Source organism: Sinohyriopsis cumingii, chromosome 18 (genome assembly GCF_028554795.1).
Source record: "Sinohyriopsis cumingii isolate HCF-2022 chromosome 18, ASM2855479v2, whole genome shotgun sequence".
Classification (NCBI taxonomy): Eukaryota; Metazoa; Mollusca; class Bivalvia; order Unionida; family Unionidae; genus Sinohyriopsis; species Sinohyriopsis cumingii.
In genome coordinates, this window is record NC_142978.1 from 68,680,336 (window position 1) to 68,693,723 (window position 13,388).

A 13,388-nucleotide genomic window follows, 5' to 3' on the forward strand; every position below is an offset into this window, starting at 1 on the left:
TTTCATAGTGGGAATAATGAGTATACGATTGTCAGAAGAGGAGTGTAAGTATCTTGCTGGTGTGTACACATGGGTGAGGTCAGATAGGTATGTTGGACTAGAGTCTGACAGTGAAATGTAGCACAGAGAACAAATTTTGTGTTTGATTCTGGATCGAATGGATAGCCAGTGTAGGGTACAGAGCAGCGGGGAGGTGTGCTTTGATCGTGGTACTCTAAGTATGATCCGAGCAGCTGTGTTTTGAACTTTTTGGAGTTTCTGGAGTAGATATTGAGATGAACCAGACAGAATTGAGTTACAATAGTCCAGTCTTGAAAGTACTAATGAAAACACAAGTGTTTTAGTGGCATCAACTGAAAGATATTTGCAAATTGAGCTGATGCATCTCAGCTCAAGATATGCAGCCTTGCATATGTTCATGACATGTTGGTGCAGTGTGAGAGTACTGTCCAGAGTAACACCTAGGTTTCGTACTGATTGTGTGAATTTAATGTTGGCATTGCTGATATTTATTGTTTGAGGTAAAGGATGTGAATGAGAAAGTCTTTGTGTTGTGATCAGAATGGCCTCAGTTTTATGATCATTCATCTGCAGCTTGTTACAAGTCATCCATGATTTCACATCAGAAATGCACCTCTCTACACCTTGGATGGTAGCATCAACTTCAGTTGCGTGGCTAGATTTGTATATTTGGGTGTCATCAGCGTACAACTGGTGAGACACTGGATGATGATCTATGACACTTGCGAGCGACTGAGTGTATAGAATGAAGAGAACGGGTCCAAGAACAGACCCCTGTGGAACACCACAACATAGATCAACTGGGCTGGAGTGTATTCCATTTGCAGATACATTTTGTGTCCTGTTGACCAAGTAGAACTTGAACCACAGTAAGGCTGTATCATGAATGCCAAATACATGCTGGAGACGGTGAAGTAATATATCATGGAATATTGTGTCAAATGCTGCAGACAAATCAAGTAGGTTGAGAACTGTAATCTTTCCGCTATCCAACGCAGAGAGAATGTCATTAACTACTTTTAGAAGAGTAGTTTCAGTACTGTGGCAAGGGCGATATGCAGATTGTACATTGCTAAAAAGACTGTTTGAATTTAGATGAGAAACAAGCTGGGATAGAACAACCTTTTCTAAGATTTTTGAAATGAATGGGAGATTAGAAATTGGGTGGTAGTTCTTTAAATCATTATGGTCTAGTGTTGGTTTCTTCGGCAGAGGCTTTACAATGGCAGTTTTGAAAAATGATGGGAATTCCCCAGATGAGAGAGAGGTATTAATAACATCAGTTAGTGAAGGCAATACTGGATCTAAGCACTCAAGCAGCAGTGATGTTGGAATTGGATCAAGTTCACATGACTTTGTTGCACTCTTCATCACGATTGTACATACGAAATCCATAGAGACAGGTTCAAATGCTGCTAATGGTTGCCGCTCAAATTCTGTATCCCAGCTGTATGGTGACGACGAGTCAATTGAAATTGTGGTGTCAAGCTTATCTCTAATGGTTTGTACTTTGTCACGGAAGAAATTTGCAAACATGTCCGGAAGGTCGACTGGAGAGAAGGAAGTTGGAAGTGGTGTTGATTTGTTCCTTGACGTTAGCTTGTTAGTAATCTCGAAGAGCTCTTTGCAGCTGGAACTTTCCATGATCTTAGTACTGTAGTGGGCTGATTTCGCTGCATGGACTATGTTTGTGACATTCTTCTTAGTGACTTCATAGATCTGCTTTTGAATAGTGAGTCTGGTGGAAAGCCAGAGCCTCTCAGCTTTACGGCGGTCTCTTTTAGCAGTGCGAAGCTGGTCCCTAACACTGCTATACCATGGAGAACACTTTTGAATTGATACTCTGCACATGAATAACATGAATATATGGACTTGTCATCTATGCATATAAACAAACATGTCTACAGAATTTGATTTGTGTACTTGAGGTGGTTTTCTTTATTCGTGCTAACTGCTTTTGCCAAAATGTCAGTCAACAAAACTTTCCAAAATGTGTGATTGATATAATGGCTTCAAGCAGAGAGAACGTGCCGAAAAAGAATTCATCATAAATAATTATTAAAAATGGAAAAGACAAATGTGAACTTGTTATTTCGTAAATTTTCATTCTAGAAGCCATCAACATCTCGTGCAGATCCTATTGATGGACTTGGAGTCGTTCTGCAAGCTCTTCACCTTCTAGAAATCGATGGGCAGATCTGCCAAAGAGGAGACAGGCGGATGTTGTATGAGGTAAGGTTGAGTGCATACCGTCAAAAGTTAAGCGTTATTTATTGGAAAGATAATCATTTCGTTGAAATAGATAGGTCGTTGAATTGTCAAGGAATAGATATGTCATTGAATTGTCAAGGAATATATAGGTCGTTAAATTGTCATGGATATGCCCGTCTTGAGGATAAACCTTAATTTGTGTTAATGAAACAAGAATGCCCCTCCACATTGACCATGAGACAAAGCTAAAAATCAGTCAGATGAATGCCCGCATATACTTAAACATACGTAAAAGGATATCAGTATATCCACTGTCCACATTTATAGAGAGCATCAAAATGACAAAATAAGTGGGTGAAAATCATTATAAGGGTGAACCTCGTTCAAGCCAGTGAATGTAGTTTCGGAGGGGGGAGAACTGTCCAAAACCGAATATTTTAAAAATTACCATCTTTGATTGCAGTTGATGATATGTAGATTAAATTCGCCGGCTGTCGTAGATTAAATTCACTGGCTGTCATAGATATAGAGACAGCTGAGTTGCCTTAGTGGGTTCTTGTTACATTCGCAAAGCTAGTTTGTAATTTAATTTTACAATAAATATGATAAAGTATGGCGTCAAAAAATTATCTTCTTTTATGAAGGAAAAACAGCGACAGTTTTTAGTGACCTGATTTCCATATATATTGCAAATAATTAAATGAATATAAAATTCAAGCTGGCCTTTGTTGCATTCATTTATTGTGTGTCAGTTCCTTATCAGACCTTTAGGTTACACTTCAAATACATGATGCACATAATTCTATGTTAAAGAATGAATTGATATTCGAATTAAGTATGTTCACATGAAACACAAGCCATTATTTAAAATATAAATACAAATATAAATTGTCATCTGATTTCTCAAATTACATCTCTTTCTTCCATTTTATTTTCATTCCAGGTATTGCTACACAAGTCAAAATTGGAGATGGAGATTTTAAAGCTGTTGAATACGGAAGTTCAGAAATCTAAATGTGAGTTATATTGTATTTCTTTATATCTTAAAACTCTATTTAAACCACCCTGTTAATTATTATTTTATACATGCATCATGCAGTAGACATTTTCAGTGCTTACGCGAAAAGAGATCCAAACGTGGGTACAGAAAGGGTGTCCAGATAGTACATGTATCATGATTTTCTGAGCCTGTCGTAGACCGGTGTACACATAGAATTGTTTGTAGTGAAAGTATTTACTGGCTTTATAGAAGACTTATGAGAACTCCTTCTCCTTCACCGCCCACACAATTACTGTCATCTTATTCATTCTCCTCCTTCACCAGCCACACAGTTACCGGCTTATTCATTCTCCTTCTGCATCATCTTCCACCAACATGAATACTACTTTTGCCAACAAGTGATTTCATAGAAGCCTACTCCATAAGTGCAGGAATTTCACATCTGTCTCAGGGTCATAGGTCAAAAGGGCCCATAGCACAGTGTTAAGCTCGATGATAAGAAGCAGAGAGAGAGAGATAGGACCTGTAGCTTCTTGTGCCATAAATTTGGTTTTGCTCATTCTTGCTCTCAACAGGTGTAAAGGAACTTGATGAGGGTGTAGGGGAGGAACCACTTTAACGAACTAGCTCTTGTGGCTGCAACTGGAAATGTCTCTAACTTGGCAGTCTGTTAATCAAAATCTGCAATCAGTACCTGAACTTTTGGGTTACATGGAACAACCAAATCGACCCAAGTATATCCATATACATTCAAATCCACCACCCAATATACCATTAATATGCCTAATATACAAAGTATTGTTATGTGTATGTAATTGTGTGCTTGAAGGTTGTGGATAGAGTTTTTGTGTACCTGACTTTTGTCATGATTGTCATTGAGGGTTGTGAATGGAGTTTTTGCCTACCTTACTGTTGTCATGATTTTAAGAGTAAAGAAGATGTTAACTAGAATTTGAGCTCAAGGGTTAGGGGAATTTTCCATGGAAATGATTAGTTTTCCAGATTATTTGGGATTTAGTTCACAATATTATAAGTGTCTCCTCAACTTTTTGTTTGTAACTTAAAGAAGAAAAAAAAGTATTTGTTGATTTCACTAAACTTGTTGGTGTTGCATTTCTGTTTTACATAGATCAAGACCTAGAGTTGTAACAGTATTTGTTCCTTAGTTTCGTATCTGACATGAAAATATCAGAAACGTAGATAAGTTGCAGTAGTTGGTTCAGATTTTCTTTGCATATCATACCACACAGTAATGTGTGTATGCATTTTTATTGCACTTGTTTGTTCTGTTTATACATATAAAATCTCACATTATTTCTGTCTTTTTTTTAAATTGTTGATTTTGACACAGTAGTTTCCAGCATGTCAAATTTATTTTAGTGTTTTATTATAAATATAAAGTATCTTGTTTATATCGCTTATCATAGATATTAAAGGTATATTTGTATGTACTTACGTATGCACAAATGTAATCTAAATAAAGTGTATTTTGCAAAAAAAATATCAGAAAGGTTAATTTCTTTGTTTTAAACTGTAGTTCCAATTTTGGAACCAAAATTAACCCAATATTTCATATGAAATATTAATTTTCATCTTGAACTTTAATTTGACATTTACAGTTGTTTAAAATATAATATTTCTTGCCATTCCCAGGCATGTTGGTCTGTTGAAGACTGATTTAAAGGAAACAAACCCATGATTTTATGTAAGATAATGTGTTCTGTATATAAAATTAAAGAAAATAATATAAGACAGTTTATTTTGCAATTCCAATTTATTAATAAAATATTTTAAAAGCAGCTCATTCACCTTTGTGCAAAATAGAAATGTTTGCTTAATTTTACCGAGACATAAACGTGTTAGGAATGCAGAACAAAATAGTAACAATATGATTCATTCAGTGAAATTATTTTCATTTATATATATTAGTTTGAGTATCTTTAATATTTGTCTTAGATTTATGTAGCATTTATCTTTGTCCTGTATATTGTACTTCATACTTTTAGTGCTAATTAACACATACTAATTATAGTAAAATCAATTAAAGCATTCTTGTTTCCATCATAGAACACAAAATATTATCATGACTTTAAATAACTTTGCAATCTTTCGTTATGTGACAGTGTTATTATATTTCTAAATATAATAAAACATATATATTTATTAATAAAAATTTATTGGATTTAATGTGTTTTAAATAAATGATTATGTTCATCCATAGTTTGCTAAATTTTCAGATGTTAGAATGAAAACTAAATTGGGGTATTGGTTAGAGATTCAACTCATGAAAATTGATAACAGTAAAATATGTTTTAATACTATGTTACTCATTAGTACATAATATTTTTAATTATATTTAAATATTATTATAATAAGAAAACATGGTTTGCCTGAAAAACCAGTACAAGTCATGGGTTAGTGTATGTTTGATAGTAATGAACTGATTTATGAAAAGTTTCAGAATGTTTTTCAAGATATTAATTCAGTTTTCTTTATTGTAAACATCGAAAATGACATGGTTTTAAAAAGATATTCTAAGATGATAGCTCATTTTCCCTGATTTCAGCTAGAAATTTACAGGTAGTAAGATACCATAAGCAATTGAAAATCAGACTTTTGCGTTCTCTTTCTATCTTCTTCAACTTGTTAATTTTTGTCCATTTTCGTGTAATATATGATACATAAAGAACATATTCTTTGTTTATTATGTGTATCAAAGGTATATTTGGATGGATAGGAGTATATTTGGATGGATTTGGGTGCTTTTTGTAACTTGAACATTTGATCTTTTTGGTTGTTTTGTTTTGGTTCTTATTTTGTTTGGTTGTTACAAAGCTTGTTTCAGAAAAAGACCTATGAACACACACACACACACATAATATATATATGTATATGTAGAGGGAGAGAATGATTGTGATTTGGATTTTTAACATAGATTTAAAAATGTTTCAATTATATCGCTACGATGTCTGCAGTGTGGCAGTTTATAGTGATGTCTAGCACTGGGGCATCATGTCGCAGACATGTACCATGATGTCCCACCCAGTCATTTTATCTTGTCACCATGCCAACCAGTCCTAACACTAACCTCTTAATGCTGAACACCAAGCAAGGCAGCTGTTAGTACCATTTTTATAAGTCTTTGTTATGACTTAGCCGAGGATTGAACCCACAATGTTTCGCATCTGAAGTGAATGCTCTAACCACTAGGCCGCCGGAGCAATAGAGAGAGAGAGATTGATTTTCCTAAATTGTTTGAGAAGCATGCGGCTACATAAAACCAGTATTAAAAAAAGTTCACCCGATTAAAAATTTAGCTGGAAAAATTTCATCCACTATTGTCATATAACACTGGACAACAAATTTTTACAAAAGTCATGTTACTGAAATAAAATTAGTCAATTCTTATCAATTTTTATGTGCTGAACACGAATATGACAGTCAAATTGCAAAATTGGCTCTAGTTTTTTTGTAATCTGCAAGAAATTAATGTTTACATAACGAAATGCATTCCAATAGTAAAAGGTCAACTGTAATAGCCTACCTATAAAAAATCAAGTCATTGACTACATCTTAGATTTCTTCGCCTGTCTCTTGTACAGCTGTTCAGGAGCATCTCTGAGGAGTGTCCAGCAGTAGTCAGCCAGCATTGTAGTGGACCATTTTCCCTGGTATCTTTGTTCCATTGTTGCGATATCTTGATGAAAACGTTCGCCGTGTTCATCACTAACAATACCACAGTTGCTAGGAAAGAAATCCAAATGGGAATGAAGGAAGTGAATCTTTAGAGACATATTGCAGCCAAGTTTCTTATACTTCATCAACATGTCTTCTACTAGTTCCTTATAGTTTTCTGCCCTAACATTTCCGAGGAAGTTTGTAGAAACTAGGCGAAAAACATTCCATGCTTGTTTCGCGTCACCTTCCAGCAAGTTGTTGAACCGGTCATCTTTGAAAAGCTCTCGAATCTGAGGACCCACAAAAACTCCCTCTTTAATCTTTGCTTCGCTGAGTCGAGGGAATTTTTCATGCAGGTATCGGAATGCTGGCAAAGTCCGGTCAATGGCTTTCACGAAGTTCTTCATCAAACCTAGTTTGATGTGAAGGGGTGGTAGCAAGATTTTCTGAGCCTCAACCAGAGCTGGGTGTTGGATATTCTTCTCTCCAATGGCTACATTCTGCCTGTGAGTCCATTCCTTCCTCATGTAGTGCATTTCCCTTGCTCGGCTATCCCACTCGCATAAGAAACACATGTATTTTGTATATCCTTGCTGCAGTCCCATTAAAAGGGCAACTACCTTCAAATCACCACAGAGGTGCCAGCTGTACTTGTTATACTCAATGGAATTCAGTAGCTGCCTTAAGTTATCGTATGTCTCTTTCATGTGGACAGCATACGCTACTGGAATAGATGGAAGAATGTTTCCATTGTGCAAAAGCACAGCCTTGAGACTCAGTTTCGAAGAGTCCACAAATAGTCTCCATTCTTGTGGGTCATGAGTGATTTTTAAAGCATTCATGAGGCCCTCAATATCGGAACAGAATATCAGATTACTTTCCTTTCTGAAGAAAGGCTCCAATTGCTGGTGGCGCTTTCGATATGCAGTAATTGTGACATCTTCTTCTAGAAGATTCCATTGTTGGAGTCTTGATCCTAGCAATTCTGCCTTGTTCTTTGATAAGTCCAAATCACGAATCAGGTCATTTAGTTCTTCCTGTGTTATTTTGTGTGGGGTTGATGATGCACCACAGTGAAAATCTGGATCACTGCATGCTGATGGACCAGGAGAAGAACAGGTCGACTCACCTTTGTCTTCGTCAGATGAATCAAGAGAATATTCTGCTGGAGGTTCTGGAATAGGAAGTCCCTCACCATGTGGAACTGGTCTCAATGCAGACGGAATGTTTGGGTAGACTATTCTCGACTTCTTTCGCTTCGTTATTCCGCCGGAAAGAGGAGGAACCAAGCAGAAGTAACAGTCATTTAGGTGGTTGCTTGGCTCTCTCCACACCATTGGGACTGCAAACGGCATTGATGACCTTTTGCAATTCAACCACTGTGAAAGCTGTGTTGTACATGTAGCACAGCATATATGCGGAGCCCAAGGCTTGTCTTGGTCACCAACCTTGCATCCGAAGTAAAGATGATATGCCTTCTTCACTTGAGAATTGATACTTTTCTTCTGGTTGGCAAATGTCACTTCCCCACAAATATAGCAAAAATTGTCCGCGGTATTAACACACTTTCGAGGCATTACTGTTCTTTATTGTACGTAAATGGATAAAATAATAAGTTTTATGTAACAGTAGCTTGAACTGTCTGGCACAACGTCTAAAATATTTTAAATGCTGAACCTATCTGATTGGGCTTTATATAGTACACTGCTTACGTCAGCTTCAGCAGCCGCCTGGCATTAGTATAATAGGCCTACACATGTATAGTACACTGCTGACGTCAACTTACTTCAGCAGACGCATGGCATTAGTATTGCATTGCATCAGAAAATGATGCAATCAACTGTGGATGATGTGAGCATGATGGTATTATGCAATGTTACATCATTATTCCGGATGTTGCTGCAGTCCTACTGGAGAAATTTACACAGTGAAACATAGAAAATGAGGTATATGAATATCTTCAAAACGAGAGCCAATACAAATTTTTCACGGTTATATTCGTGTTCGGCACACCAAAATACTACAGATTAGGGCCTTTTCAAGTCAGTAATGATTTCACTGTTGACCAGTGTAATACATGATAAATATGAATTTAAAAGGAAAATAAGTGTTTTATCACAATCTATGTGATAATTTCAAAAACAGCTTGTGACAACATGTTAAAAACTAATAATTCTCCCATGAAATTTTAATCCATTAACAATTCTCAAGAGTTTCAGTTATATTAAAGAATTACTGATGTAACCAATGTCATAGACTAATACTTATTCAAATAAATAAATGCAACACTCTCCCTTACAGAATCATTTACTGTAAGGAAAACTGATTAGATTTTGCACTGTGTTCATAATTATAAATCACTAATTGTTAAAATATTTCAGGCTCATACAATTTTAAAAGGTTTCTCAAATTCCAAAGGAGGGATTTTAACAAAACTTCAGAGTGTTTCACAAAATATTTTATTTTAAATTTATATGCATATAAGTCCATAATATGGTTTTTATGCATGAGGAATAACCAGCTGCAATTTCATTAAGGTTCACGTGTAACGTTTTCGACTTTTCACTGTTAATCACCTTGAAAAATGTAGCTTTAACTTAAATAAATTGAAATAAAATGTGGATCATTCTAAAGCTTTCTCTTCCCACCTTCACCATTAACAATAATTTAGTTTTACCTTCAAGGTGTTTCCTTTTCAGATTTCAATCACACAAAAAGAGACCTTTTCACTCACATTATATTCTGACAAAATTACTTCCACAAAACTAATTACAACAAACTTATAATGAATACAATATTATACGTTACTAACAACTAAATCGAGCTATATCATCATTACGTTTTGTCTTTGTCAGAGATTCATTATCAATTATTGCAATGTTTAGGCCCCTATTACCTCGGACCTTTGAACACTAACATCACATCATGAACAGATGACTACTGTCACCACCATGACTATATCATGATTACTGCTATTATAAATACAACTTGTACTATCCCATATTTTCTTTCCTCTTCCTACTCTTTTCTTCTTCACCATTATAATTTTCTTCTTTGTCTTCATGTTCTTTTATGTCTTCATAAGTGAGTTTGATTAATAAAAGAAATTAGGTTATATGGGGAGGAGTTTCTTTTAATCATGTCTCAAGAAAATATATTGAAACCAAAAATCAGAATAGTCGTTATAAACTTTTATTTTCCATAAATCAGAAGAACAAATAAATGTGATCATTAAAGGTTCTAAAGATATTAAAAACAAAGTTTGGTATCATTCCTGGAATTGGGCAGAACAGAAATGAAAACAAAATTCCTCAGCTTTCATGCAGATTTAATTAGATTTGATAATGTTTGCTGCATCTCTGAGTGATAATATATTGTAAGGCTAAATCAGCAATTTATTGGCATCACTACTAAAGGCACTGATTTGCAGAATAATGTGACTGTCTTATTCAAGTAAAAGTTCTTTGTCCAACACTGATTATCATAACATTTTCATTGTTGAGACAAACCAATGACATCATAAATCATGCTATTTTTGGCATGAAATAATATTTAATTATGTGAAATTCTGTGCAAGAACAGTATAAAAAATTATTGTGGCAAGTAGACTTAAAATAAATAAGTTCTAAAGATAAATAAATAAATAAATTTGTGGCAGATAAATAGACGTCTGATATATTTTTTGGCAGATGAAGAGAAAGGATGCCATTATTTGCACATTGTGGATGAACTACAGAAGACATTGCAATATCCCAGAGTGCAGAAGAGTGCAGTTCTTTTTGTTCTGCAAAAATTAGAGGCTCACAGTGATGTCATACGGACAACACAGGACCACTATCTACCTTGTAATGTGTGACAATTTTCTTTGTGTGGACTGAGGCATATATATTTTGTTGCATGAAACAGCAACTATAGCAGTAGTAAGGAATATAGGAAAGGTACAATATCATGACAGTACAGTATCATGAGAGAAGTGTTTTTGCAGTGCAATTCACCATTATATCATGCCTGAGATGGACGTATGTAATATTATGCCAAAAATAAGATTAGATAATGGATTTTGCTTACTCTGTTCAAGCATACCTGTGTATGGTCATTCAGGCAATCCTGTATATGATCATTCAGGTAATCCTGTGTATGATCATTCAGGCAATCCTGTGCATGATAATTCAGGCAATCCTGTGTATGAACTTCATCACAGCACTTTATTACTATATATGTGCAGTATTAAATATTCCATCTGTAAAACCTTCATCTTGTACTCATTTATTGTCAGAATTTAAGTACTTTTAATGTAATATCCACATTTACAAGAAAGCCTGTCTTTTGATTTGTTTTTACTTTGGTCAAGTCAATTTGCCTTTACTCCCAGTGTGTCACACTGTGAATAAGCTACATTCATTTCCAATGTGTGGTTATTGTTTACTGTGGACTGGAATAAGCACAAATGGTAGTTTACCTACACACTGCAGTGAGAAAGTAGGTGTACATTCATTTTGTCTGGCAACCAAGCTTTGTTTTGTCCTAAATTGGTATAACATGCAGCTGTTCTAAGCTGGTATAACATCAGACAATCCTAAATTGGCAGCATAAGAATCTGAAATATAGCATTCTGGAACCACGCTGATCTATAAAATTCAGAAAACATTGTCAGAAATTATGTTGATGCTATCTATTTACAACTTGTATCATGAATTAGGTCAACACATGTACTTCTCTTGAATTGTCAAACATGGTCAGAAACTAGTGTTATTGGCATAAAATTTGTCAGATTTTGGAATGTAACATTTATGACAGGAATGTTATGTCCAAACATGGCAAAGAATAATTTGATAAATTAATTTATTATTTTATTTTGTTATTAGGATCCTGACATAATTACAAAATTTACAATTTCTCAATAAACTGAATGCCAATGACTGCCTTCTGTGAATTATGATGAAATTTAATCATGATCCCCTTATTTTAGACATGATAAAATAATTTAACAAGTAGAAACCCACTAAAAATATCATGCCATTAAATAAATGAACTCTCCAAAATACCTCTCCTCCTGAGATGATGCCACTGTTGGATATGGAAGTGCAGTACTTTAGTATCAGTAGACCTTGACCGCTATGAAGTTTTTTAAAGATGACAAGTTTTTAGAATGGGATATTTTGAAGAAGAAAAATTCCCTAAAATCATGATGTAACAGAAAATAAAGGCATTCAAATACATAAGATATGTAAAAGGATAAGGAACACAGGTAATGACAAAATGTTACACATGAAAGGTGTGATAAGGAGTCTGCATTGATCTTGGTGGGTAATAAATGCTACCAAAAAAAACATTAAAATTATACCATTCACAGATTTGAAGTTGATTACAACAAGTTTTAAAGTCTTCAGACCAGGACACAAACTAAACATTGCATATTCGCAAATTATGAATTGTTGAAAATGCATGTTAAGATTTCAGTTTCTTGAATCATTTTGCAAGTGCTACATTTTGCGATGATACATAGTAAATCTTTTTTATAAAACTCATTTTAGTATTTAAATTTAGCAAAATTGCTTACATAATACTGAAATGTACATCTCAATGAAGCTTGATTTAGGATTGATTAATTTGCCATGAGATGTGATGTCTGGTGCATAGCCTAATACATGTACTTCAGCCATACATGCACATGAGCACAAACATTGTATTTTGATGGGGATGCAAGAAGTTGTTTGTGCTTAGACATTAGAAATATTTTTGATATCTTCATTGGCCATATTACACACTGTAATTCAGCAAGGTATTTGCCCTAGTGCTTGCCATTTTGCCCAAATAGGCTTGAATATTTGGGTAAATTGTATGCATTTGCTGCCAAATTAAGAGTACATTGCTAGTAAAAGTAAATGGGTTTATTTACTAGTTAATCCTTTTAAAGTAGTAAGAAAGAAAGGACTGGCACCTTGATATCTGTTGCTGGATTTTGACACTAACCGAGTTTTGAGGTTACTATCTTCTTCAATAACAAGGTTGTGCAACAAGTTTATTAAATCAAATAAAAGTATTAATATTTTCATAATGCTCAGTGAGTATTTCCTTTGGTTTTTTATTATTTGACTCTAAGGTTTAGAAAAATGGTTGCTTTAAACAACTGTTGTCAGTTCTAAATTTGACTGCTCAGCACTCGCCTCTCATTTTCCTAGTCATGCAAGGTGTTTTCTACCTTTCTTTCCAGTCTTTACTTTCTTAATGATTAGAAAAATAAACTGATTGAAAAGTATTGTAAGACAAATACTAAAATTGCAATTTAGATAGTAACAGTAACTAGCCCAAAAAAGCCTGTTGAGATAGAATATATATTTTTTTCTCCATTTGCAACGAATGTATGTACTATTAGTCAGATAAGTTAAATCTGAGATGTAAGAAGGGTACTGTAATGAAAAAAATAATAAAATAATGAGAACATTTATTGTTGTTGTAGGGTTTAGCGCCATTTTTC

General features: G+C 34.5%; 1 protein-coding gene across 2 annotated transcripts in view; it reads left to right on the plus strand.

Moving 5' to 3' along the window:
• The window catches only part of LOC149776904 (CST complex subunit STN1-like), an 83,682-nt gene extending 70,708 nt beyond the window's left edge, over window positions 1-12,974 (plus strand). For both annotated transcript variants that reach the window (XM_089941610.1, XM_089941612.1), the window contains exons 8-10: window positions 2,134-2,253; window positions 3,176-3,248; window positions 10,600-12,974. In XM_089941610.1, coding sequence (XP_089797736.1) covers window positions 2,134-2,253; window positions 3,176-3,248; window positions 10,600-10,766 — 360 coding nt within the window. In that variant the 3' untranslated portion in view covers window positions 10,767-12,974. The remainder of the gene's footprint in view (window positions 1-2,133; window positions 2,254-3,175; window positions 3,249-10,599) is intronic.
• Window positions 12,975-13,388: the final 414 nt, after the last annotated feature.